This window comes from Chaetodon trifascialis, chromosome 19 (assembly GCF_039877785.1).
Source record: "Chaetodon trifascialis isolate fChaTrf1 chromosome 19, fChaTrf1.hap1, whole genome shotgun sequence".
Lineage (NCBI taxonomy): Eukaryota > Metazoa > Chordata > Actinopteri > Chaetodontiformes > Chaetodontidae > Chaetodon > Chaetodon trifascialis.
Genome location: NC_092074.1, coordinates 17,513,227 through 17,538,831, shown reverse-complemented (window position 1 = coordinate 17,538,831; position 25,605 = coordinate 17,513,227). Strand labels below are relative to the sequence as shown.

Here is a 25,605-nt window from a genome sequence, read left to right as displayed (position 1 = left end):
TCTCAGTGGAAATGTCAGATTGCAAGAGTTGTGGTTATTGGCTGCTCTTACAAACCATTTGCAAACCAACATGAATTGGTTATCTATCAGTAGTGTCAGGTAAACCAGTGTGAGCCAGTGTGACTCCTGGACAGTGAACCAGTGCTTCACATAAACTGAGCATTAACGTGGAGTTTGGATTGTGAGATTCTTCTCCTCTTGTTAAAAGGGCCCTGCTGTCTATGACAAAAGCAACAACAAGCTACTGGGGGTGAGAAAGGAAGAAAAAAGACAACAAAAATGAAAATAGATTTTTGAACGCAGTTGCACTTACTGAACACCTTCCTTTTGTCAGCTGATAATAAGTCAATATAAGACTCAGCAAATCAAGTTTTAATGTGAATTTAGGACTTCGAATAATAAGCCTGTGTGCTGCCCTTCTCATCTACCCCCCCCCTTTTCCATCAGAGCTTTCACCTTGATGCATCTGCAAATGCAAACATTATTTATGCTCTGTGTGTATTGTATACTGTTCCAAACATCCCATCAGCTTGACTGATATTGGCATTTATTTTGATTAAAGTATTCAGCGCTCTCACTCCCTCATGGTGCCTTTGCACAAACTCTTTGAGGTGCTGGCTGTGCACATAGAGGACACCGCCTCACTTTGCACCGGTCCTGTAGCTTTTTTTTTTTTTTTTTTTTGATTAATGGCTTGATGTATGGCTTTGGAGCCAAGGCCAAGGCTTATGGAAATCGAGTCCTCTTTCTTCACTGTGGGAAATGAGTCACAGTGCAGTAGTGCAATTCAGCCCACTTCCTGATGACCTTCATCGTAGACATAATGCCATTCTGGTCAATGCCACAAGCCAAAACAGGAGCTTGTTAACATGCACGTGTGTGTACAAACAGGCAAGCTCATACATGCAGACCAGACCTGTAATCCATACTATTGGAAAATAAGAGCTTTTTAACCCGTAGTAGATCTCACAGTACTCTACATGTGGTTTTATCGAGATTCAATGTATGCTCAAAGTCACAAGTACAAGCTTGGCTATTGAATGGTAATGTGTCCCTTGCAGGATTTTCACAGCGCTCATAACAAATACGATTGGCACGGCATGTGAAACAAGCAAAAAAAAAACAAACTTGCACATGCAGTTTGGCTGATCCGTGCACAGATCACAGAATCATCACTTGCAAATGAGTAGTGACAGAGGATCATTGGCAGAGTGAAGTGATCAGACAGAAGGAGATGAATGATTTATGCCCTGGCTGTGTGCGTGAGCACTGTTCCAATGTCATATCAGCCGGCTGTAGTGTGACGGATCAATGATCTACAGCCTGTATGGCAGCTTCTCCGCCCGCAAGTCAGATCAGCACAGGGGACACGACTCTCCGCTGTCCATAGCTATCACTGTACAGTACAGTAGAGAGTGTGTGGATGCATGTGTTTGTGTGTGTGTGTGTCCCCTTGGCCCTGTTTCCAGTTGTGAGGATGAAGCAGGGTGTGTTCTGCCGGAGTGGCAGTGCTCATGTCCGCTGGGTGCATGGCTCTGTCAAGGACCTCTGCTAGGGAGTGTTTGTGTGCATGTTTCTGTGAGTGTGTCTATTTTTGATGGGGAAAGCATGTACAGTAAGTCGAATAACACCACTCACCAATCTGGCACATGATTGAGTGTCCATATTTTGAATGTACAGTCCTCAAAGTCAACCCATCCTCGCTTGTGAACAACTGAGCCTTTCCAGGATGCCCCTTTCAGACCCAATCATGATACTCTCACCTGTTACCAATCAACCTGTTTACCTGTGGAATGATCCAAACAGGTGTTTTTGGAGCGTTCCACATCTTTCCCAGTCTTTAGCTGCTCCTGTCCCGACGTGTTTGAAATGTGTTGCTGGCATCAAATTCAGAATAAGCAGATATTTACAAAAATCAATGAAGCTGATGAGATAAAACATTAATATATTGTCTTTGTGCTGTCTTCAGTTGAGTGTATGTCAAAAAGGATTACAACAAATGACGTTCTGTTTTATCTGTTTTGCATACTGTCACTGTGCACGTCCTGTACAGAGACGTTAACACACGCCTCATCTGCCCCCATGAGGAATGTGATATATTATAGTGATTATAGGATACCTGTTACATACACATGAAAGGATATTTGTCTGTTGTTGTGAAAACGTGGAACATCTTAAAACTGCGTTTGAGCATTGTGTGGTGTGCTTGAGCTGTTTTATTTTGCAGTGTGTGGTTACTTCCTCCAACCGGCTCAACGAGAGGAGCTGATGAAAATGCTCACCGAGGTTGCTTTCAGTTACTCCTGCTCTCACAGCAATTAAGCTCTATAATTAGAGGTGAGCACGGTGCTCCTTGTTTCACCTCTCGGGCTACAGAGAGGCTGCTGCCCTACCCTCTGATTGGTGAGTGTTTATACTTTCAGCCTGAGAGAAAGACTGAAGTCAAGACTCAGGGCGCGGGAAAAATGTCAAACTTCTCTGCACTTGATTGTTTAATCTGTCACCTGTTTAATAGAAAAGCGCAAACACGGTTGTTTTTTTAAAAGAAGTCTTCAGATTGCATGCTACGGACTGCAACAGCGAGAGGGTCAAAGTTCAAGACGCAGTGTAATGAAGTAGTATGTCCCATTTGTATGCATATACGCACATTTGTAAGGGCAGCTGCAGTGCGTGCTAAAAGGTAAAAAGTGTGCGAATTGGAACAGGTGCCAAGCCTTTGTAAGCTCCCAGCAGCTCAGTCGATGTGGTGCATCTTCCACTGCGCAGAGGATTGTGGGACAGAAAAGCAGAAAAAGATGCAGAGTTGCATACTGGAAAATGCAACCAGATGCAGTCGGACATCCTGGTATTTTTGGCATTCTGCATTTGACATTGGAACATGCTAAGTCTTTTTCTGGCATGCTAAATGCTATGCTAATATGGATATTGGAATGCTGAATCCTGACTAGTTTTCTTTGTTATTTCCATCACTCTGGTCTGTGTTTATGTGTGCATACATGTACTGCACCGAGCGAGCGTGTGGCTGGATGGTTTTGTTGGTCTGAGGAGATGAGGACATTGAGGCCTGGCGCAGTGTGACGCTCCGCCACTGTTTTACAGCCTGTGTCGTCATTCCTTACAGGTTTATTCCCCTGTGGAAACGATAGATAGGACTTGTTATATGCCTTTGTGCTCTGCTAGACTTATTCACGTTTGGTTTTACCTGACAGCATTGACCGCTTGTGTGTCTGTTGCAGTGTGTGTGTGTGTGTGTGTGTGTGTGTGTGTGTGTGTGTGCGTGTGCGTGTGCGCGTGTGCGTGTGTGTGTGTGTGTGTGTGTGTGTGTGTGTGTGTGACTGCTAGATATGTGTTATTGTCCTCCTTCAGTGCAGTAAGACTCATAAAAGTGACTCCTCATCTCCTGGCCTGCTGGAGGTGTGGAGGATTTATTAGGGAGGGAGTGAGAAAGAAAGGCGAGAGAGAAGGAGAGAAGGAACAAGGAGTGGGAGGGAGCGAACGAGAGAGAAAGGGACGGAGAGCTAATGAGTTAGAGAGGACAAGGGACTGAGAGGGAGTGGGAGGCGGGGAAGGGGAGATGGATGTAAATGAAAGTGAAGGAAGCGAATACACAGGAAACAGGACGGTTTGGCTTGCGAGGCCTATGCTGCACAGTCTGTCTCTCTGTCTGTTTGTTCGTCTGTCTGTGTGCATCTGTCCATCCTCGAGGACGAGTCCAGTGGCCCACCTCGTGGCAGCCCCCCCACGTCCCCCACCCCCGACTCCATCATCTCAAATCAGTGTGAAAACGACAGAAAGAGGAGGTAGAGTGAGGAGAACGAGTCACATCCGTCATTTCCCTCCGCAGAAATGGGAAGCTCATGGGAAATGCACTCACGCATACTCACACACAGACATGCGCGCACACAGACCTCAGTCATGCGTGTATGATGTAGCACAGCACCGTATGTGCAGCTATATACCCTCCTCCTCTCTCTCCTCCTCCTTATTGTCTCCTTGGCTGTTGCATTTCCTTGCTGCTCTTTCGCTCTCTTGTGCGCCCTTCTCACTCCAGCCTTCCTTTCTTATCTCTCTCTCTCTCTCTCTTACTCTCTCGCTCACCCTTTCTCGCTCACCCTCTCCCAGTTAGTGAGTGTGTAAAAGTGTGTGTGAGTGAGTGTGTGTTCTTGTGTGCATGTGCCGGGGAGCTCATTCTGTTTCGACTCCAGGCAGAAGATGGTAAGTAATGTCTTTCCTCCTGCATATCTGAGAGAATGTTTACAGGTTTTGAGCCTTGTGTGCGTGTGTGCGTGTGTGTGTGTGGTGTGTGTGTGTGTGCAGAAGTAATTTGTGTGCCTGTTTAATAAGGTTTTGTATTATTAGCTGAGTGGAAATGGGGGTGGATGCACTTCGTGTACAGTGTGTGTTTTAAATATAATTTGTGCTCTTGCAAACATGCAGTATTTGTGCATGTGTGTGCTGCTGCTGATGAGGATGATGATGCCTGAAGGAGGTACGCTGTCAGGCCATGGATGAGTTTAGGGGGTAGAAGGGTGAGTAATGTAGCGATGGGACTGTTGACTAGCTTAAACTAGCAGGGGGGGCAGCAGGACAAGAAGAGGAGGATGGATGAAGTGTGCCTGGTATTGTGGTGTTTCTGCAGTGTTAAAGGAGGATGAGCACGAGAGAGGTTGTAGCAATCTCCCAGGACTCCACAGTCCATCAGTGTTTCAGTCAAGCAATCAGCCACCTTCTCGGAAACAGAAGCCACTTTTCCATCCACATTTCCCTTCCTCATTTAGCTGCTGCTTTCATCCAGAGCTCCTTGCAGTAAAAAGGAATAAGAACCCTCTTGATCCCGATTCCTGCTCTGTTGTTCCTCGTCCCTGGTGTGCTTCCCTCCAGTCACCAACAGAGCAGCTTAGCTGGAGCGCTACTGTAAATGGTAATGAGGGCAGTATGGATGGAGAAGTGTGGAAGCAGCACCTTCAGAATGCATGACGGCTTTAAACAGCTGACGAGGAGAGCCAGCAAGGATATTGATGTCCCAATGGAGTTTCCACCGATATGTCAGGTACAGCGATAAATCTGCCGCTTTATCGATGCTACGTTAGGTTCCCGCAGTGTGTGAAGAATAGATCCGTGCAGTTAATGCCTTTTGTTCATGTGCAAATTGTGCGTTCCTGCTGAAAGAAACAGAAAAAGAAAATGTTTGGATTCAATATTCCAAACATCAGAAAGACAATAAGATGTACCGCAAAACATTTCCTTCATTTCTGTCTGAGTCCTGAAAATCTCGTAATTAAGATTTTGGGAAATTTGTATGCTTAATCGCTTTCTTTTAAAGGGAATACTGAAAATTAATATCGCACTGTACAGAAAATATGAAGCTAGCTCGTAGCTTAGCTTAGCACAAAGAGTGGAAACAGGAGGAGCCAGCTAGGCTAATAAAATACACCAACCAGCGCCTCTAAAGCTCACTAACACATTTGCTGGTTTTCTGGCAACCTCACAGAGACAAGACTCCCCAGCTCCTCCAGTAAAACCACAAGGTGCCATTTTTACACAAACAAGATATAATGTGGTAACTAATGAGCTTTAGGCAGATGTTGGTACCTTTGGACAGAAGCAGACGAGCTGTTTCCATTGTCTTTGTGCTAAGCTAAGCTAAACTGCTGCTGGTGGTCACCAGATTTACCATAAAGATGTGAAAGTGGAATCAATCTTCTCATGGTACTCACAGCAAAATGTCTAATTATTCCTTTTAAAAAGAAAATATCTACCAGTACAGTACAACTATTTCAACCTATGTCCAGCGCAAATCAGCTTGTTTTCTAGAAGTGTCTCTGTGTTAAAATAAGACAGAACAACACATCCTGCTACACTATGAAACAAGCTGACTGGCATCTGAGACATCGCCTGTCTTTCTTTTCTTTTTTTTAGAAAATAAGACTTTAAAGTCTCAACACAGAATAACTTCACAAGGAGATTTTTGCAGTGTGCTACCATTTTTCCCTTTTTGAAGATCTGCTTAGTCCAGACGTGGGGGAAACAGAAACATGCACGTCAAGCTGTATATCCTCCTCTTGTTAACAGGACAGACAACAGCTCTCAATGACTGGATGGGAAAGGCAGTTTGATATTAATTTAGCAGTGAGAAATGATTTCCGCCCTGATAAATGTCAGGTGCAGAGGGATGGCTGAGATAGCTGGGCTGTATAGGACAGAGGATGTGTTTTAATATGTGTGATATATTGTTGCAGAGACCAGATGAAAGTGGCCACGGCCAGAAGGAGAGTGCTTTTTTTGTCTCTGATTAATGTACACACATTCAGCCCCCCTCCCTTGCTTTATTTGGCTCGCAGCACCCATAGACCATTTGGGTCATATTGCTTAAGGCCTTAAGTTAAAATCACTTCAGCTGAGGTCAGTTGTGCTTGTTCATGTGTGCATAGACCATGTGTGCTGTTTTGGTTTAAAGTTTAATTTGATACTGGAGAATCTCCATCAAATAGTGGTTAAACATGTGTTTCCATGCATTACCCGCATGCATCGTATGTGTGAAGTTTGCATGCTTTGGACGCGGCCTTATATTTGTCTCGAGTTACTCACGCCCACTGACTCTGAGAGTTTGCCTTGAGGGCGACGGAGGGAGAATGGAAAGAGTACAAGAGAGCTTTGAACAGGGAGACAGAGAGAGCCAGAGAGACGAAGAGTCAGACAGACAGAGCGGAGGGGGAGAAGACAGACAGGAAATGAAAGGCAGTAAGACGGAATGGATGAGACTGTCTGACCAGCTGTACTGAGCGTGCTCACTCACCATGTGGGCTGCTGATGAGAAGAAGCATAACACGGCCCTGTCAAATCAGCTGTGTTAGCTCTCACTCTCCGCCATGCTGGCAACTCACTCAATAGCTCATTAACTCCTAATACATGTAGACACGGACAAGGCCATGGGAGGGCAGTGATGAACGACCGGGGCTGGACGATAGAGCACGCAGCACATGCTTCTGGTCAGCTGTGGTTACGGGTTGTCCGGCCTGTTCCGCCGCGGATTCTTTCCCACCTTTATTTATTCAGAGGGGAGCCGTTGGCGAGCGGGCTTTCTTTTTCAATAACTTGCCATTTTGAAAACGTAAGCACAAAACTTCAAATCAGTTTAAAGCACTGACAGCACACGAGTTTAATTTGACAAGTGAAGACGGCAACTCATCGCAATCCTGCACAGTCAGAGTGGGTGATACGGTTCAAACGATGTTTGCGCTGATCAAACTGAATCTATAATTCAGTTTGGATATGAGGAATGGGTAATCTAATAACAGATATTCATGACTGAGTGTGTTATGTAGTTGTTTTGTATGTGAAAAGACTTGTAAGATGACTTTAGGCAGAGAGAAAGCAATGTTGTTCCTCGAAATTCACCTATTTTGCATAACTTTTGAGCTTATTTTAATTATTGTGTCCACTCTAAATTTGGAAATGCAAGCTCTGTAAGTCTGATCTAAAGTAACACAGAAATCAGATGTTGCTAATGCAGCATGCCGGCTACCTAAAATCTGCTTGTTCAATTGCACATGCCAGTTTGCATGTGTGAGTCTGCATTTCTGAATCTCACCAGCAGAGATGACGAATGCAAAATTCCCTCTGCCCTCAACCCACACTGCTCCACTGATCTATAGGTGGTGGTGATGCACCAAGAAAGGGCAGTGAAGAACGACTGCAAGTTATTAATCATGAAAGTAAACAATATAGGATTTGAGATATTTTTATAAGGAAATAAATAATAATTTGAAAATGTCCAACTTTGACATATTAAAAAAAAAGACCCTGTGGCAGACACCAGTGGACATCAGCAGTGGCGCCGCCAGCCGGAATCCTGTATGCAAAGTGTGAAAAAAATAAATATTTTAAAGGGGGTTTTTTTTCTTAATTGTTTTTGGGGAGGGGATAATAAAGATGCTGGTTTGTAATAGGCTAAACATGCTGAGTCCACTAACTTTTTAAGCCAGTTAATTGAAGCCTAACATAAAGGCCAATGATTATCATTTACGTCATCTGCCTACCGCCTATGTGGTGATTACGATTCTACAAATCCCGACCACGTTTGCAAAGTTTGGTTGAAAACAAATGCTGGTCTGCAGTGCGCACTGCCGCTATGTGTTTAATTTTAATTTTAAATTTAAATTAATAGGTAGGCTAATTAAAAACAAAATTTTCGGACCCACATGTCGCGGGTTCAAATGCATCAAATTCCCACATCCAGTTCATGCTCTGGCAGCTGTCCAGGGTGCTGAACCAGGTGACAGTTAGTACTCAGAGCGGAGCCGCGGCCTCTGCGTTCTCGTGGCTTGTTTGAATCGCTGCTCAGGGACTGGCAGACCTGGGGGGTTGAATCCAGGCACGCCACTGGACATCAGCATATATTGAAAGATGGTGTAAAGGTGAAAAATACTACACATAGTTGTTTACAAGTAGTTGGTTTATACTGTCATATGAAATGTCTTCTGAGTGTGTGGTGGGACTGGAGAGGACAAAATGCTCAGTTCGATGTTGGTCAATGGAGCTTTCTCTTAACAGAGTGCTACCTTGCTGCTGCAGTATTTACGGGCTCCTTGAGTAGTTCACTCCAGAGTTTCAATTTGTAACCTCCTGCGGTTTCCTGCCAGTGTCCATTATCTGAGCAGTGAGCCTGATGAGGGCGACTACTGTGAATCTACAGCATTTCAATTAGGAGGGATGGGGTGCTCATCTCCTTGACAGCCCCATTTTAAAAAGCCAATTTATTATGTAATCTAAAATGTTACTGTTTCACGAGGAAAGGTCAGGAATTATCTAATGACTGTAGTAATAATTCATAGTGAGATTTGCTTTCAAGCCGGCCATTATTTTGCCAGTAACAGGAGAGATATTTTTAGATGGATTTCCCAGTGAGATGCCATTTTTGAGCTGGAACAGCTCGTGGACCAGTAAAAACCTCTGCCAATGCAGATGGCCGTGTTTGTGTTGCATCTTTGTTTTGGATATTCTGACAAAATATAAATGAAATGCTGCACAGCCATTGTCTTGGGCGTAGTGAATAATTCTCCCAGCAGCAAATGATGATTGCCTCGAAAATCTGATATCTGTTATCGGTCCGGCAGAATTCAGGGAAATCTGTGGGCGACTTCCAGAACTATCTTGATAAAAGAGGCAGAGACATAACCTCTTTTCAACCTCATTAGTGTGGGCAATAAAAGTCTTCATGTGCCTTTTGGTGGAGGCATTGTTATTAAAAGTGCCTTACCACAGCATGAATGAAAGTGCTCCAACCAGCACAACCCAGTAGAGCAGTAATGGGTGATACTTTTGGGTGCCAGAATTAAATTAGATTCCAATTTTGTGGTTCATTTTATTTCCCACGTGACTTCTGGTTTACATATCATATTAGACATCTGCTGTTTGCAGCATAATTGGAAGACGGGATATTAAGTTTGGATCAATGATTGACGCATTGATTGCAGGGCTTACTTGCAGTACTGTGTTGTAGTCACTGGTGGAAAGTACATTTACTCAAATACTCTTCATTTCACTGGCAAATATTGTACTTTTTACTCCATTACATCCATTTGATAACTTTGCAGATTGAGATTAATAATCCAAAATGTAATCATTAAATTAGAAATTTAAATAATATTTTTACTCTCATACTTGTGGTTGGAAAGCAGGACTTTTACTCATGACAGAGTATTTCTGCACTGTGGTATTGCTACTTTTACTCTGGTTGTAATGAGGTTTGTATTCTTTATCATCCACCATCGATCTGGATTTGTGTGACCTTCGAAACTATTGGAAAATTTATATTTTCTGGTCACTGTATGACCTAACAGAGTGCTGAATACTAATGGGAAACTGCAGGTTTTCTGGGATACTGCAGTTGATTTCAGTGGTGTTATCTGAAGGCATGTCAGAAGAAAACCGAGATAAACTGCTCCATCAGATCCGGACTTCACAAATTAGTTGTCTTCCTTCAAACATACAGCCACAAGGAAAAGGAGCCTGTTTATAGCTTCATTTTATTGTTATACTGCGCAACCAAGAGAGTGTTACACATGGTGCACATGTCTTCCAAGACTCAGACATTTGATCTTACAAGGAACATTTACATCCTGGATTAGGATGAGTGCATACAAGAATGGGATTGTGTGGCGGCAATGCAGCCGGGAAGATCCTCCTCCCATTATAAGATGGGCGGATTTTCCATAACTGTCTTCTCAGAGCAGTAAAAATTTTGATGTTCGTGTATTAACAGAGGACGTGTGGATGATATTTAGCGATCGGGTCACGAGAATATGACAAACAAGTTGATGAATGTAAATTTAAGCTGCATTTGACACAGTGTTCAAAATGTGTGATGTTTCCTGTGGAACCTGTTCTCCTTTTGTTCTGACTGGGAGTGAATACCCATGCAACTCCTACCTGCTGTCCTGACCTGTCCTGATCTGTCCTGTCCTGTCCTGTCCTGTCCTGTCCTGTCCTGTCCTGTCCTGTCCTGTCCGTCATGCCCTTGGCTGCGTTGGCCCATCCGAGACAGTCACACAGAGACCTGTCACACAGATGTCCTCCTGAAAGACAGAGGGCGCTGTCTGCTTCACCTGTCAGTCTCTGTGTGCCTCTGTCCCCCGCTCAACCCGGCTTTGGCTCTGTTAACCCTCTTCTCTTCTCCCCTCCTCTCTCTCTCGCGGCACCAGGCGCGGCTCCCCTCCTGTTCATCCACCCTAAGCATTGCTGAGGTATTCCTGCATGGGTTCTAATGCATCGTTACGGCCGTCATCATGGCATCGGTTTCTGCTCCCTCCCAACCGCACTTCTTACTTCCTGCCTGGCATGACTGCTTCCCCGCCTACACGTCCTGTCCTCTCCTTTGTGTTGCGTGCTGTCCTGCCTGCTGCCCTCCTGCTGTCTCTCTGTGGTTTTCTCCACACTGCCCACAATCCTTTCTGTTCCTCCTCTCTGTTTTTGTGTGGACGTGGTCTTGTTATGTTTTTCCTCTGATTTTGTCTTGTAGTAAAATGTCCCGTTACTGTGTCTAACCCTCGTCTCGTTTCCACGCTCACACACCCTCCTAAAGAAACAAACCTCCATCACTTGGCATATTGCTCAACTGCGTTTCAACCTCAGAATTGAAGTTGAAAGATGCTTGAATTATGTATTTGAATGAAAGTGATATTGCTTGCACAAACAAAGTGCGTTTCTCTCCCTCTGTGTACACACCTCAGTTCCTTTAACACACACACACAGCAGCTTGTAAAAGACAAAAAGGCTCGGGAAGTGTGCTGCAGGCCTTTGCAGCTCTCCTGTGCTTGTTACTCTGGTCAGGGCCCAATGACTCTGATCTGTAAGTGATAAAGACATGGCCTCAGTGCAAGGGCGTGGAGGAGTGCTGACACGTGTCCAGTGTGATACTGGGATCCATTGATTATCTGTAATTGCACAGTAATGAAATCTGGAAAAGAGTTTGGAAGCAGGCTTCATTTTAATACTTCTTTTTCTTCTTTTCCTAACAGTAATTGTAATGCAATCACTCTCCTGTCTTCCTAAACAAGTTACATTTCCAAAGTTGCACTACTTTAGATGCATTACTTGTCATATGTTTTAGAGCCTGACCAACACTCCTGCCAGGACAATATTTTTAACCAAGTATGTCAGCCATAAGTTACAACAAAGTGCAGTACAGAATTACCAAATGCACTGGACAGTATGTCATTTAATGTTTATGATGCTGGCCTGCCCTGTTCAGCATACCATAATAAAGTTTATTACAGTTTTCAAGGTTTATAGGCTTCATTTTTCAAACTTGTTTTTTTTATGCCTCATATTTGTGTTGAATTTATGTGGTTGCTTTTATTGATATTTCTATAATTTCCAGTGAAGTTTATTAATTTAAATTATTATTTTCTGTTTGTGTTATGTTTTTGACATGCTCATTTTTCACCGGTGAAATGTGCCGCTCATACCACATGATCCTCTGATAAGCCAAATTAAGAGAAAAATAAAATAAAATCAGTTGATATATCTGATTTGTCTCAAATATTGATATGGACATTGATCTAAAAACAGTCAGACTGTATTTCAGTGCGTTCACAAATGTCTTGAAATGGCTGATTTTTATGTACCTCATTCTGGATTTAATTCATAATAGCAAAAATATGGCAAAAAAAAAATCCAAGTATTTCCTCTCCTCCTGAAAGTAATCCAATTACTTCTTACCTCTTAGCAGCAGGATTCAAAGTTCAGTGCCAAACAGGCCTCTGTAACTGGATTACTGTCGTGCCATCCCTGGTAACCTGCATCTCAGCTGGTCACATGCTGTCAGACAGAGGCCTTGGGTCCCTCCAGGGGTCAAGCACTCACTTGGGTTCACTTCTTAACCCACACTAATCGAGGGATGTGTCCACATTGTAGCAGAGCTCCACTGGAACTGTTGTCAAATCCACTGAACCAGTTCTGTTCTTCATCCATCTTTGGTTTTGTTGTGCTGTTAGTGGATAGTGTTTTCCAGTGAGCTGTTCGCCACGTCTTTTTTCTTTTTAAATTTCCTTTGATCCGATTGCAGAATGTGTGTCAGGTTAGTACTGGCTTAGTTCTGGCGTGTGTGTGTGTGTGTGTGTGTGTGTGTGTGTGTGTGTGTGTGTGTGTGTGTGTGTGTGTGTGTGTGTGTGTGTGTGTGTGTGTCTGCTTTTGGTGTGTTTGTATGCCAAGTGAGGAGACTGTGTGAGCAACTGTTTTGTTTCCAAGCACCACTAACTGATATGTTGTGTTGATCAGCGTGGGTGCGCATGCCTGTTTGCCTGCACATGTGTGAGAGCGTGCGTGGCATGAAGGTGAGTGACTATCCTGTGGCTTCCCCCAGGCCTCACGAAGAGAATTCAGGGCTCACCTGGATGAGGTCATCACGCTCAAGTCAAGGTACTCTACCTTGGACCAGGTAAACCCGCTAACCTTCTACCAACCTCTTATCTACCGGCATGCAGGCCACTGGCATCCCACATAGCACCTCACCACACTAGTGACACACGCCAACACACATGTATTGAGGCAGGGAGGCAGCTGAGGAAGAGAGGCACTCGACATAGTGGACATGTTCGCACTGGGCAGCCCCTCATAGCATGTAGCACTGAAGCAAGTTAGCAAACCTAGCTTATTGTCTGCTGAGACTCCAAGAACAGCAAATGCAGTATACATGCTTATGGTGGCTTATGTGAAGCTGTATTGGGAGATATCAGAGAAACAAAAGTTAAAATCCAGACAAGTGAAGATGTCACAGTGCGATAGACACTGATACTGAAGACCCCATTTACACATGGTGATAACATGTGACAGGTGCCTGGATATGTGAGACGTTTCATCTGGAATAGATGCAAGAGATGGTCCGTTGCACTTTCAGAAGCGGTCAGGATTTAGCAATATTTGGATCAAAATGTGACGTCAGCTGTGGGATTGGTTTGCCTCATGAATGCATGAGATTTAGAGTGTTAAACTCCTAATAGATGATACTGGATTTGTTGTGTTTTGTCATTTGAAACCATGCTTTTAGAGGCTTTAAGAAAAAAATGTACCCAAAAAGCTCACTCAGATTGGCCTCTTCCTTATGTTTAAAGCAACAGGTGACCCCTTCCAAAGGAAAAACACATAAAGGCCATACAGCAGCATCCCTGCCATTGACCTTCAACTTTGACCTGCCATTAATTTACATACTGAGATTCAATCACAATGTGGGAAAAACTGAGCTAACAAGAACTCTTATTGATACCAGGTCTAAATGCAAAGGCCAGTGAGCTGATATCATTATGCAGGTGATGCATCCAGATGCAGATTGCATGTTAATACCAGGTGTAAATGGGCTGTTAGTGTTGAGTCTGCAAACACAAACACACATTTCACACTTCCCCATAGAAGAGATCTCCACAGGGGGAGGTGTGTAGCGCGCAGGTCACTCAGATGTAGGTTTTGGAGTTAGTGTGGTGGTACACATGGCAATATATTGGGCGAAAAACCCAAAGATAAGCAAGATTAAAAGTCAGAAGAAATACAGCAGCAGTTGAGTTGGTGGCCCTCAGAGTTGCTCTAAGTTGCCCTCGGTATCACCACCTTTAGTGGTCAGCAACATCCTCCCCATTGCCTCTCTCTCTCTCTCTCTCTCTCTCTCTCTCTCTCTCTCTCTCTTTCTCTCTCTCTCTCTCTCTCTCTCTCTCTGTCTCTCTTTCTCTCTCTCGAGATCTCCACCAGCACTCATTCTCTCTCATTCATCACCCATCTAGTCTTTTGATGTGACTTGTGTATCAGTGGCTGGTGATGTCGTAGTGTTTTGTTTTTGCAGAGTGCGCGAGTGGATGTGTGCGTGAATGTGAGCGCGAGTGTGTGTCTGGGTTAACAGACGATCCATGAGGGCAGCAACAGGGAAGCCCGAGAGAAGCCAAGAGCGCACCTCCGTCAGCGGAGAGCAGAGGCCTTCCTGGCAGCCGTGTCACTCCGTCTCTTCCGCCGCTGTCGTTTCCCCCCGCCTCGGGCTCTTGCCTCCGCTCCCCAGGGAGGAGGACTTGGCTCCAGACTGCCACAGTAGCATTTTGTCCTGCCCTCTACCTCTCTGTCGCTATCACTCCAGCGTTTTGTCCTTCGCTTCATCCCTCTCCTTCCCCTGCACCGTCCCGAGGGGCGAGGTGGTTGGAGCCGGTTGAAACGAGTCTCCCTGCCCTGTCACAGCCCTCTCCTCCTTGCGGCGGATGGATAAATCTCCCCCGTTTTGCATAATTTGTCTGACAGCTCCTTTGTTTTGTGCTGAGCTCAGCAGCGCGGCGGTTGCATCCCATCATTTCCTGGAGCGTCTCTTCAGCCGGCCGGTTATTGGCCCCATCGATCCCCCCCTCCCAGCTCGCTGCCCCCTGAGCCACGTGCCTCGCCGACCTGGCCACGCTCACCATTCAGTGTCCGTGGACACCGCCACTGCCACCCGCTCCCCAGCCCATTGATCTCCCTGGCAGATCTCCATGACAACCCGTTGTCAGGCTGTTTCCGTGGTGACGGCGGGTATGGCATGTGGAGTGATTAGTGTTTCTGGCATGGAGGCCACTGGGTTTTCTTGTGCGAGTGTGTGTGTCATTCCCAGAGTACTGCAACATTAAGACGAGTGACGGCGTCAGGCCCGAACCCTCACTCACACAGCGGCTTTCTGGGACTTTATTTCTGTCTTATTTAACCTATTTTTGCTCACTAAAAGGGGTCTCCGCGCTGTTACACCAGCCCTCTTTGTGTTTGTGTGTGTGAGGTGTGCATGGTGACATTTGCATCCCTCATGTGAGCTCATCCTCTTCTCTCTCTTGGTCACCACTAACGGGGGGATTGCAGTGGAGGGTAGATTAGAAATGAGTATGAGAGTGTTCGAATCTGCTTTTTTATTTTATTTTTTTGCCTCCCCGTCCTCTCCCCCACCATGCGTCCAACACCTCATTCTGCTTCTGCACTCCATATATTCTCCTCACTGGCTAACTCACCCCCCCTGTAGCTTTTTCCACTGTCTTCATCTCCATCTGCAAAGTGCCCCCACCCCCCACCCCACCCCCATGGCTCTCTGATGGTATGATCTTAGCTATTTTTTCCCATACTGAGGTCTTGTTTTCCACCTGTGTCAGTCTTAGTGTCATCACTCCACACTGCATCAAGGTATTAGCTGTTTCTTAGTTCATGGTGACTGTATATCTACTGCATCCACCGTAGGACAGATTGTGATACATTACTATAAAAAAGGCGTATGTGAAACTGGATTAGGAAGTAGAAACTTGTGATTCTCCTGGTTTGTCTGTGTGTTTAAAGAGACTAGGTAGGTAGTGAGATTCTGATGTAATTGCTATGCGTTACTCGTGTCATTCTCTTGTCATGCTCTTAATTTTAGATGTCTTTTGCAGTTCCTTTTTAGCAAGGCATACCTTGTACGAAAAATGTCCTAGCTGTCGATCCTTAGTTTTCATATGTGCTTTTCAATGTCTGCAAGTTTGATGTGTGTCCTGCTGTAGCTGTATTTAGCTCCCTTAATCCCTACCTTTGTCTTTTTTCTGTCTTTTTTTTTGTCCATCACACCTCTCCTCTCTCTATATGCGGGCTGTGCAGTTGTGGCACAAATCTCCGAGCAGTCACAGCTGGCACCATCGTGGAGGACCGCTGGAAAATAGGCTGCGAGCAGAAATATGTCAGGAATAACAAGCGGAAAGAGCAGATATTAAAATCAATACACAAATACCTCCTGCGTTTGTGGTTCATTTAGGTCAATTTTAGTCATGCTGTGAGGAGTTCTTTAGTTCTGGATCTACTCAAATGCAAAGAGTTGTAGTTTGAGAGGTCTAAACTCAGTTAATCTCAACAAACAGCTATCATGTGTTAGTATTAGCTCAAGATTTGATTTGATTGTCATTAGAAGTGGTCTTTAAACCAAGTCAAAGAGTTAAAGATTTCATTTACCAGGACTGTAATATGTACTTCTCCAGTCCATCTACTTTACAATCCATGCACCCCCTTGCTACTAATACAAAAATACAGAGGGAAAACTGTGGAGGAGCCATCGCCAATATCATGTAAAATATATTAATGGCACCCATATAAACAACTGAATTGAAATCATGTTATATTTTGAGTAAAACAAAGAAAAAATAAAGCTGGCATTTTTCAACAAACCTAACAGAGGAAAAATGCCTTCCAATACTTTGAAAAGTTTCCTAAAACATGTGGGCATTGTAGTTTTTAAAAACATCTACTCAACAAAGAGTAAATTAATACACATTTGGCTCACTGGTGAGTATTTACAGGAGCAAGATGGTATCTGTAGTATATGCATGGTATTGAAGGAGACCAGTGTGCAATGTGCCTCATGATGTCATATACAGTTTTTGGACAGCAGTGGCACAGATAAGTCCTCTAAAAGTGACCAGACTTTATTCATTATCTCAGTATAAAATTACACTTATTGTTACAACTCCAACCACGTCAAAAGCAGCCAAAAAAATGACCTGCAGCGCTGCTCAGGAGCTTAGAGGGCCTCCAGTATGGCTGACACAGGGTGCATCATGCCACCTCAAAGCCCACGACGCTCTCCTTCTATCTCTTTCTTTCTGTCTCAGTTCTCTGCTCGCTGCTCCTCTCCCTCCTCCTGCTAGGGTTGCTTGTCTTAGTGGATGCCTGTCTGTCAGTCTGTCTGTCCTGTCGTCCGTCTGTCTTGTCTTGTCTGTCTGTCTGTCTGTCTGTCTGTAGTGTTGTGGTTGCCGGGACAGATGCACTGATGCCTGTGATTCGATGCTTTATCTCCACTAGCTCCAGTGTAGGTTGGAGGGGCTTAAAGATGATCGCAGGAGGACCTTCAGCTCTCGAGTAACTATCCCGCCCCCACCCTTTGCCTTTCCCTCACCCTCCTCCGAGGAGCGCGCAAAACAAACGCCCCGCTCTGTACCCCCCCCCCCCTCCCCCCCGCTTGCCTAGCTTTCTCTCTAGCTCTGGCTCACTCTCTTTCTCTGTTACGTCTCTCTATCTGTCTGTTGCCACCGGTCCTCTTTCTCGTCTGTCGTTCACTCTCGTCACTCTGTCTCACTATTTCTCTGTGAGGATTCTTCCTTTCTCCGTCTCCCACACACACTTTTCTGTCCTCTTGTCCTCCACTCTCTCTCTCTCTCTGTCTGTCCTTCTTTCTCTCCCTCCGTCTGTCTGTCTATCTCTGTTTCTGTCCTTCCCGGTTAACATGCTCTGCTTTCAGTAGCTATGTCTGGTGTGCTGGATGTCTGTTAAGTAGATGCCATCAGGCCGCTCTAGTGGTCTTTGTTTTTGTTTTTTCTTCCTGTTTTCCCTCTTTTCTGCTATGTCTCGGCCGTGTAGTTTAGTGAAGTCTGTCTAGTCCGTGCTTCCTGTTTTTGTTTGTTTGTTTTCTTTCCGGGCTGTGGGACCACGTCATGCTGATCCGCCATCCCTCCACCCTCTGCCTCCCACTGTCTACCTACCTGTCTTTTTCTATCTCTCTGTCTCTCCATCCCTCCTCCTCCACCATCCCACCCACCCACCTTGCCCCACCTCCCATCTCCCACCCTCTCACCTTGGCTGTTTGGTGCCCAGTGGTGTCACAGTTTTAGCCCAGTTATGATGGCGGTGAGGGAGGGGAGGAGGGAGAAAGAGGTGGTTAGGCGGGTGGGTGGGTAGAGAGACCTTCACCTTCACCATGGGTGTTTCGGTTCTCCATACACCACACACTGCCCACACCCAACTTATGTGATAATGCCAGGACACAGAGGTTATTGAGATGCAGCAGTTGCAACAAAGGAAAGCGTTAGGACAGACAGAACATGACAGACAGCCAAGCAGACAATTAGTTCTGTCAGTCAGGACATCTGAATGAAGGTAGACAGACCCTCAGACGAGCAAGCATGCAGAAGAAGAAGAAATGGAGAGCTAAAAAATCCCCCAAATCCAACTCAAATCCAACTTACAATTGGCCAAAATACCATTTTTTAAGCAAACAGATATTTAAGTATAAATAACTGTCCTTAATTTTGGCATCAGAATTGATTTTGGCTAGATTTATATGCTTTCGCTGCACCCGGAGCCATACTGGTGTAGTCGTACAAAGGACTTCTATTCTTCTGTGCCAATCTTGTAGCATGATAAACTTGTGATTCTCCTTCCCTTATTTACTCACTCCCTGAGGCTGAGCTTCCCAAAAGCACGCTCATACTGTAACACAGCGTGTTCTTCACAAGGGCTTTAGAAAGTGCCGTGTTGCATCTGTAACATGAATGCATCTGAGCTTTGTTAGTTTTCTATAAATACCGTGAACAAACAGCGTGATCACCGGGAGGTTGGCGGCTTCTAACAGCAGCAGCAGCGAGATGAAAGAGGGACCGCTGGTGTGTCCATGTACCACTTCTACCTACTGTACACCTTCTTTTTGTTCTAATGCCATTAATCATCGGCATTGCCCTGTAAATTATGTGCAAATTGATTGAAATCTGATCAGATCTGCTGTACAGTAATAAACCACGTGAGGGTGCTGTTCTTCCATCTTAGCTGTGTCCCAATTCCATTCAACGTACTAATTTTAAGCAGGTTTTGAGGATGTACCGTTGATGGCAGCTGAGCTTGCTCTGATGAAGACTGTATGATAAAGGTTGAAAGCGCATGAAAAAGCTAGTAGTTGGGCCTTGAGTTTTGGCTTTTCAGAAAAATCTTTGGAGAAAAATTAGCTTTTTGTTAGATTTAATCGGAGGTGGCGTCCCAGAGAAGCAATTTGATTGGTTTGATTGGTGCACTTACTGCATCATTTCCTGTTTGTACAAAACACTGATTTCTTGTAATTGCAAAGTCATCGTGCTGCATGACAATTAATATGTATTAAATGCTCACTTCACACCATTAGTATGTTTTATGGAATTGGGACATATCCATTATGGCTAAGTCCAGCATGTTTAAGAAGTCCAGAGATGGCGACCATCAATGTCGTGTTTTTTGGCGGGAAGAAAGGGAGCTTATGGGAAATGTGGTCTTTACCTCAAGGAGCGCTAAAATGAGAAAGAGGTGACTAACTGTCTCCTTTTGCTCTACCGGTTCAATTAATTTGGCCCCACTTTTAATTGTGTCTGTTCTCCATTCACTCACCGTTACCGACAGTTAGCTGTAGATGGTTTTGGGAAGCTCAGCTTAGTTTTAACCCCCCCTGCTCTCCTCCCCACCTTGCCATAGATTACAAGCAGCTAAGCGTTAGTACAGCTACGGCGCAGCAGCAGCGATTTCCAGAGAAATCTTACCGTCCTGCACCACATCTGAACAGCCACTCTATATCTATACTTGACACTACATTTCCACTACATTTGATGTTACACCGTAGCACAGTTAATACGTCTTGTTATGACCTTGTGATACAATATTGTCACTCTGTATGTTGTTGCCTTTGTCCACATATTCCTTTCAGCGCTCTAATCTAATAGTGATGTGACGTGTCAGTGCATTTATCAGTGTAAATATCACCTGTGATATGATGATGTAGTGTACAGTAAGTGATGATAATAGCAATGCAGGAGATGCAGCCATCTCCCAACAGCAGGACAAAGTGCACAGTGTAGTGTGACACGGCTCTTGCCAATGCTTCTGACTGTTGTATAAACAGCTTCTCATCTCAAGCTCAAAAGAGCAGCCCGGTTTATCTCAAATTACCACTACCTCTGCTCTCTCTCTTTCTCTTTCCTCTTGCCCTTCGTCTGTCTCTCCCCAATCGCTCTCTCCATCTTTAGGTGCAGTCACGATGCAGCAGCAAAGAAAATATCCTAAGATCAAGTGAGTACTTAGTTTCCAATTCAAGAGCACCCTCTCCTTCCTCTGTGTCATATCTGTGTGTCACCGAGTGTGCTCTCAAACGCGCATAAATAGATTTTAAATGCGCATGTGATGTAACAATGCGAGCATGGTCTGTGTGTTTGGCTGTGTGTGGCTGCTGTGTTGCATTTGCACGTCTGCGTGTGTGTGTGTGTGTGATGTTTTGCCAGAGGTTGTTAAGCCTCATGTTAAGCATCAGAATATGCTGTGGAAGCGTAAGTGTATGTTTAAAGGAGAGAAATTGGGTCAAGGGAAATCAAAGCGCAGCGCCTATTCTTCGCTGTGAGGCAGAGAGGCAGAGGGAGAGCAAGGCAGAGAGAGATAAAGAGAGAAGGAGAGAGAGCAGATTACATATTAGTTACACCTTGCTTTGTTCCTTTTACCTTTGGAATTATTAGAGAGGTATTATTAGACCAACATGGCTGCTATCGAGCACCTCTATCATCCAGCTGGGTTCCACAGCTTCTGCAAACAAACAGGACTATTTATTGCCAATCCCTCCTCGTGGTGTTCAAACTGTGCGATTTCGCATATGTACGCACATGCACTGAAAAATAAATCATGTTAATCCAGTTATCTTGGTGACAGTGCTGTGGAAACGCATTTGATTACATGTGTTTATTTATAAAGCTGCACGTTTTGCATGTGTGCATATGCTGTATCCATGTCCTGAGTTTTGGAATTTGACCTTTACTGCTACAGCGGCGAACCCACTGCGCTCAGATCAGTTTGAATCTCTCTGTTTTGTTTTTTTTTCTGTGGCTCTCGGGCCAAAAGAAGACTCTTAAAATACTGTTTTTGTCTCCAGAGATAGTTGAGTGGCTCAGTTCCCTGCCTCCACCATCTCGGGATTAGGTCCCAGCAGGGTTCTCCCTTCCCTTCTTCCCCTCTGCCTTCCTCTCAACTTTCAAACTAAATAAAGAATTAAAATGCTAAAAAGAGTGAGTGGACCCAAGTTTTTCTGACTGAAGTTGGGCCAGGCTTCAATTTTAAAGCTTGGGTCTTGATACCTGCACTGCAATAGAGTGAGTGAGTGAGTGAGTTGGATTTTAAGACAACCATTTGATGACGGTGAACGTCTTCCCAGGTCACAGTGCGGTGGACATCACCAAGGTGGCCCGGAGGCACCGCATGTCCCCCTTCCCCCTCACCTCCATGGACAAGGCCTTCATCACTGTGCTGGAGATGACCGCCGTCCTGGGCACTGAGATCATCAACTACAGAGGTGAGGAGGACACAGGTTTGATTCCTTTTACTTTACACACCCACTCGCCAGATGACCTCTCCAGTTCACCTTCCCATTGTGTCTGCTCGCATCAGCCATTCAGCATGCTGGGATGTTGAGGTGTCATCCCTTCAGATCGATCCAGCGACACCCGCTCGCTAACTTCAGATGACAGCATTTAAACGCTCTCGGTCCACAGCTGGACACCTCACTGAATCAGCAGTCTCTGCATGCCACGGTGTCACTCACACAGACTTTACATGACTGAAAGGGCACATACACAACAAACAAACCTTTACTTGTGACCCATGTGTCACTTACTACTGGGCCACGCTGAGCCTCTAACACTGGCTTACACTGAGGTTATTGCAGGTTTACAATGTACATACTGATATGTACAGTAATATTTATTCTGTCATACATTTGTTTATTTTTTACACTGTTATATAACTTATTTTTGTGAATACATGTAAATCTCTCTATCTCTTCTATTCTTTTAAGGAGCTCCTGTAACAAAAACAATTCAAATGTGAAAGAGGCTGCACTTCCACACACCCTCAGTTCGAGTGAGCATTTCCACATCTTTGAGCTTGTTTGGTTTCACGGGCTCCCAAAGCTACTGGAAACGTTTTCAAAGTCCACTCTACACGACCTGCCCTGCACCAAAAGGCAGACGGACAAAGTTAGTAATTGGCTGGTGAACATAGCTGAGCATTGAGCAGCTAAAGATCCAGATTATTTCACTGAGGAGTTGGTAGGGACCAAAAACAGAGCTAAAAGTAGAGTGAAAATTGGACTTAGATTCATCAGTGGCCAGAAACGTTAAATAAGTCCCATATGAAACTCTCTTGACTAATCATCCTGTTATCACCTCCCTGGTCCCCTGTCCCTGATTGCTCGGTGGGAAGTCAATTAAAATGCTAAATGGCCAGAGTACTGTCTATGGTCGGTTAACTAGCTTTTATTTTCCCAATATGTGATGTGAGGGTACAGAACTAAATTGGTAAAGTTGCTAAAAATTTGTTATGTTCTATTTGTTCTATGTTACAATTAAAAACCAGCAGAGGGCAGTGTCAGCTCTCTTCTCACCAGGATGTCTAGAGGACTTGTGGTTTGTGGAGGGTCTATCAGTGACTCCCAGTCGAGTTTTTCGTCATGCAGTCTGTTTGCTCCTCGGCTTGTGTTTATGTTTCAAGTTGCGTCATTTGGTTTAAGTTTGTTTGGTATGCTGCACATTGAGCTACGCTGTGTTTTAATTTGTGTTTCCCAGAACATATTTGGAGGACTGCACCCTGAATAGTAACCATTTATAAAAAAATCAATAACTCAGGTCTCAGGTTAATGTGTCCTCACCGCCACACAGGAATGAACACTGCTGCAACCAACCAGACTAGCCCTAATTACTTTTACTCCTGAACAAGTCCAAATGAGGGATAAGGTTCGATGAATAAGCAGCTGTGTGCTAAGAAGTTCACCATTATCAACTGAAAAGGTGAAGATATGTCAATGTGGTGTTCGCAGTTTTTTTGCACAACAATCAGCCAAGAAAATCTGTTAATTTAAACCGTGAAAAAATTTTTTTTCATTTTTCTCAAGTTTTGTTTTTATAATAATTCACCCTGATATTGACAAATTTAATGCATGTTTTTCAGGCATCTTTATGCATTTTGTTTCATGTGTTCAGATACAACCACGCACAGAGAAGTTAGTTTAGCACCTGTGGGTCGACTCATCCTTCTGGCAGAGTGGAGGTTGGCACAGAGCCAGGCTGAGGGCCAGAGGGGAAAACACACACTCTTTAACTCATCTCAAGACGAGGTAGCGAGGATTGGGGGCAATAAAAGCCCGCGGCGCGCATGACTCGTAGATCAATGATGGTAGAAGGGACGTTCTTTCGTTTCCCAGATGTAAAGTGATGTTTCGTGTTCTTGGAGAGAGGACTGAATTGCAGGATTTGCAGGAGGACAGTGGGATGAGGAGGAGAGGGAAATGGGATACAAGAGATGAAATATATAGAGAGACAACAGCTGGAAAACTGTGGGGGGGGGGGTTAAGGTAAAGGTTAGACGAGTAGTGCTTATGGTTATGGTTAGGGTAAGAAATTAAAGTAATAGTTTGATATTTGGGGATATACGTGTATTTGCTTTCTTGCAACTACCAGCAGGTTAGCTTAGCTTAACACAAAGGTTGGAATTAATTGGAAACAGCTAACCTGGCTTTGTAAAAGGCAGGTCAGTTTTACAGTTTTGGTACAGATAACACAACAATATAACATTTTAATTAGTGAGCTTTAGTAGTACCACCAAGGTGGATTTTGTTAGAACAAAGCCAGGCTGGCTGTTTCCAGTCTCTGTGCTAGGTTAAGCTAACTAGCTACAGGCTGTAGCTTCACATTCACTCTACAGACATGAAAGTGGAATCAATGTTCTCATCCAACATTCAGTAAGAAAGCGAATAAGCATATTTCCCAAAATGTCAAACCAGTCCTTTAATTCCCATCTATCTGTAGTGTATGAACGAACATGTGGGCTGCACAGGTTCTGTATGTTTTAGTGCGCAGGCCAACATGCATGCACGTGTTTATATGATAGTTTCACTGTCTTCTAAAATGTGTTGATTTGTGTCTCGCTGCTCATTTGGGCGAGTGATCGCACAGTGTCCCTTGATTTAATGACTGTAACACTTTTAAAACCTGGACCCTACTGTGCGTGATGTTTTCCAAAGCATCTGATCAAACGCTTATTTTGCTTCAGCAACAAGACATCACCTCTGTTCTATTTTTATTCACAACTCAGCTTCAGCACACAGCTTTAACAAGCTGTTTAAATAGCTGCTTGGAAGGAGCAGCGATTGTGAAAATGCACCAGAATATCTCACATGAAATGCTGCCGACTTAAAAAAGATGTAAGGTTTGGACAACAAGCACGTGTCTGGTTCTGCCACTGACATGCATTATTTACAGCAGCTCGTTTTGACTGTCATCTCGTAAGCTCAAGTGCTGTATGCATGTGCGTGGGTGTCTGTATGTGTTCATGCACGTTTTTTTTTTTTCCCTTCAACTCATTGATATCAAAGCTTAGATCTTCACATTAACACCCACATAATCATAGCATAAAGGCGCTGAGAAATGCTATATATAGCCACACAGCAGCTTAAGGTATTTTAGTGCCAGGATTTTTCTCCTCCACCCACTCTCCTTCTGTCTTTTTCTGTCTTTCTTTCCTTCCCTCATTCTCTCTGAGCTATTGTCTCTGAGCAGAGTCTCTGTTCTTCCTACACAAATGTTTCCTGGGTGTTTTTAAGTTGTCTGGCTGGTGGAAGTCGTTAAGAAATCAGGATGGGGACACTTGCAAAGTGTGTGTGTGTGTGTGTGTGTGTGTGTGTGTGTGTGTGTGTGTGTTGGTCAGGTAGTGAGTCATGAAGAGAGATCCTGATACGTGGTGTCACACTATGTCTCCCTTTAAAACACGCACACACATATACGCTCCTCCGGCACATATGCCCATCTGTATCTTCATCTGAATCAGTCTCCCTCATCCTCTCTGCTACCCTTTGCCCGGCTTCTCTTCCTCACCTCATACCCATAGTCTTCCTCTTCTTCTGCAGATGGGATGGGCCGAGTCCTGGCTCAGGACGTTTATGCCAAAGACAACCTGCCACCCTTCCCTGCTTCTGTCAAGGATGGTTATGCTGTGAGAGGTAGGTACTATACATGGTGACAGGTGACCAATGCAGTTAAGATGCAAAGTGTAATAAATAATAATATGAAGAACTGCTTGGATGGTGAACCTCGCTGTAAAAGAAACTGGAACTGTTTCAAGGTACATGGGGACACAAATAGCAGGTAGAGACCATGCTCTGCTCATATGGTGCAATGATTGTCACTAAAACTAAAATAGAAAAGCCAATTTCTAGTCTAACATTGGGCCTTTTTTAGCTCGTTTTATTGTGTTTTTATCTTGAGGAGTGGTTACAGAGCGCACTGGAAGCTCTGCACGCAGTTGCACCAGCTGTTAGTAAGTTCAAATCTA

General features: G+C 44.5%; 1 protein-coding gene across 15 annotated transcripts in view; it reads left to right on the top strand.

Annotated features, from left to right (window-relative positions):
• gphnb (gephyrin b) overlaps positions 1-25,605 on the top strand; it is an 88,723-nt gene that overhangs the window by 52,658 nt on the left and 10,460 nt on the right. For 4 of the 15 annotated variants that reach the window (XM_070986830.1, XM_070986831.1, XM_070986829.1 and 1 more), the window contains exons 9-14: positions 10,704-10,745; positions 12,866-12,940; positions 17,311-17,367; positions 20,268-20,310; positions 21,437-21,574; positions 25,181-25,273. In XM_070986830.1, the coding sequence (XP_070842931.1) occupies positions 10,704-10,745; positions 12,866-12,940; positions 17,311-17,367; positions 20,268-20,310; positions 21,437-21,574; positions 25,181-25,273 (448 nt within the window). The remainder of the gene's footprint in view (positions 1-10,703; positions 10,746-12,865; positions 12,941-17,310; positions 17,368-20,267; positions 20,311-21,436; positions 21,575-25,180; positions 25,274-25,605) is intronic. The other 11 variants (XM_070986833.1, XM_070986832.1, XM_070986835.1 and 8 more) reach the window with 6 other exon arrangements.